At 49.6% G+C, this 1038-nt stretch overlaps 1 protein-coding gene across 1 annotated transcript in view; it reads right to left on the bottom strand.

Moving 5' to 3' along the window:
• The window catches only part of LOC103076278 (zinc finger protein 551-like), a 220216-nt gene that overhangs the window by 216485 nt on the left and 2693 nt on the right, over positions 1 to 1038 (bottom strand). Inside the window, 1 exon segment of the mRNA XM_082931098.1 lies at positions 21 to 144. Within this exon segment, the coding sequence (XP_082787224.1) occupies positions 21 to 144 (124 nt within the window).

Below are 1038 nucleotides of genomic sequence, written 5' to 3'. Positions count from 1 at the left end.
AAAGAGTGTGAAGGTCTTACCCAGGGATGCTACAAGTGCAAAGTTTTCCAGCATCACATTGCAGTACAGGAGTCTCTGAGCCTCATCAAGGAGCCCCCACTCCTCCTGGGAGAAGTCAATGGCCACATCCTCAAATTTCATACCCTGTCATAATGGAGACAGTTCATTCCACCATCAGCTTCTCTCCTACGATTCCAAGTTCATCATGCCACGTTCCCCCACTCCCCCCACCCCCCACCCCAATCTATCCTCTGCTCACTCTACTCTCCACCTCAGAGGAGATACCAGACCTTGGTGCCATTAGAATCACTCTCTCCTTATATTCCCACTGATTCTGTGTCTTCCCACATCAATAGGCAGATGAGCAGATAGGTGACATCTGACCTCTGGGTCTTGCATGTAGGCCACATTGCCTCTTGTCAATAAGGTGGGTGTCACAAACATAGGTTAGGGAGAGACACTGGCCACAGGGAGGGTGTGAGTGATCTGACACTGGTCTTTCCTTCACCCTTATGACCCCAACAACAGGGTTCTAGGGACATTAGTTCACATTACCTCTTCACATGCACATCTTTCTTTGAACCACACTTCACTCTCACAGCTGCATTCCCGCAGGGACAACTTCAAAGGTCACACAGCCTTGCCATGATGGGGATAGTTCATTTCATGACCAGCTTTCCCCTTAGGACCCTAATTTCACCACCTCTCCAATCTATCAGTTGCTTACCCCTCTCCCTTCCCCACCTCAGTGAAGATTTCCAAGCTCAGGTGGCACTGATACCCATTGTCTCATCATGGTCCTAATGATCACTGTATCAGCCCTCAATAACAGGCAGGTGGGTAGACAGATGTCATCTAAGCTCTGGACCTACCATATAAAGCCACAACACCCCATTCTTCTCAGGCAATTCCGCTGGGGTTCCCCACATCATTTCTCCCAGACACCACCAATCTTGGGCTCATGCTTGACACTTATGCCAACACCAGGGCCCTGGAACCATGAGTTCACACTCCCTCTCCATGTGCACATCACTCTTT

Source organism: Lipotes vexillifer, unplaced genomic scaffold (genome assembly GCF_000442215.2).
Source record: "Lipotes vexillifer unplaced genomic scaffold, Lipotes_vexillifer_v1.1 scaffold995, whole genome shotgun sequence".
Classification (NCBI taxonomy): Eukaryota; Metazoa; Chordata; class Mammalia; order Artiodactyla; family Lipotidae; genus Lipotes; species Lipotes vexillifer.
The sequence above is the reverse complement of the archived record's forward strand: the minus strand, read 5'-3'. Positions and strand labels throughout refer to the sequence as shown.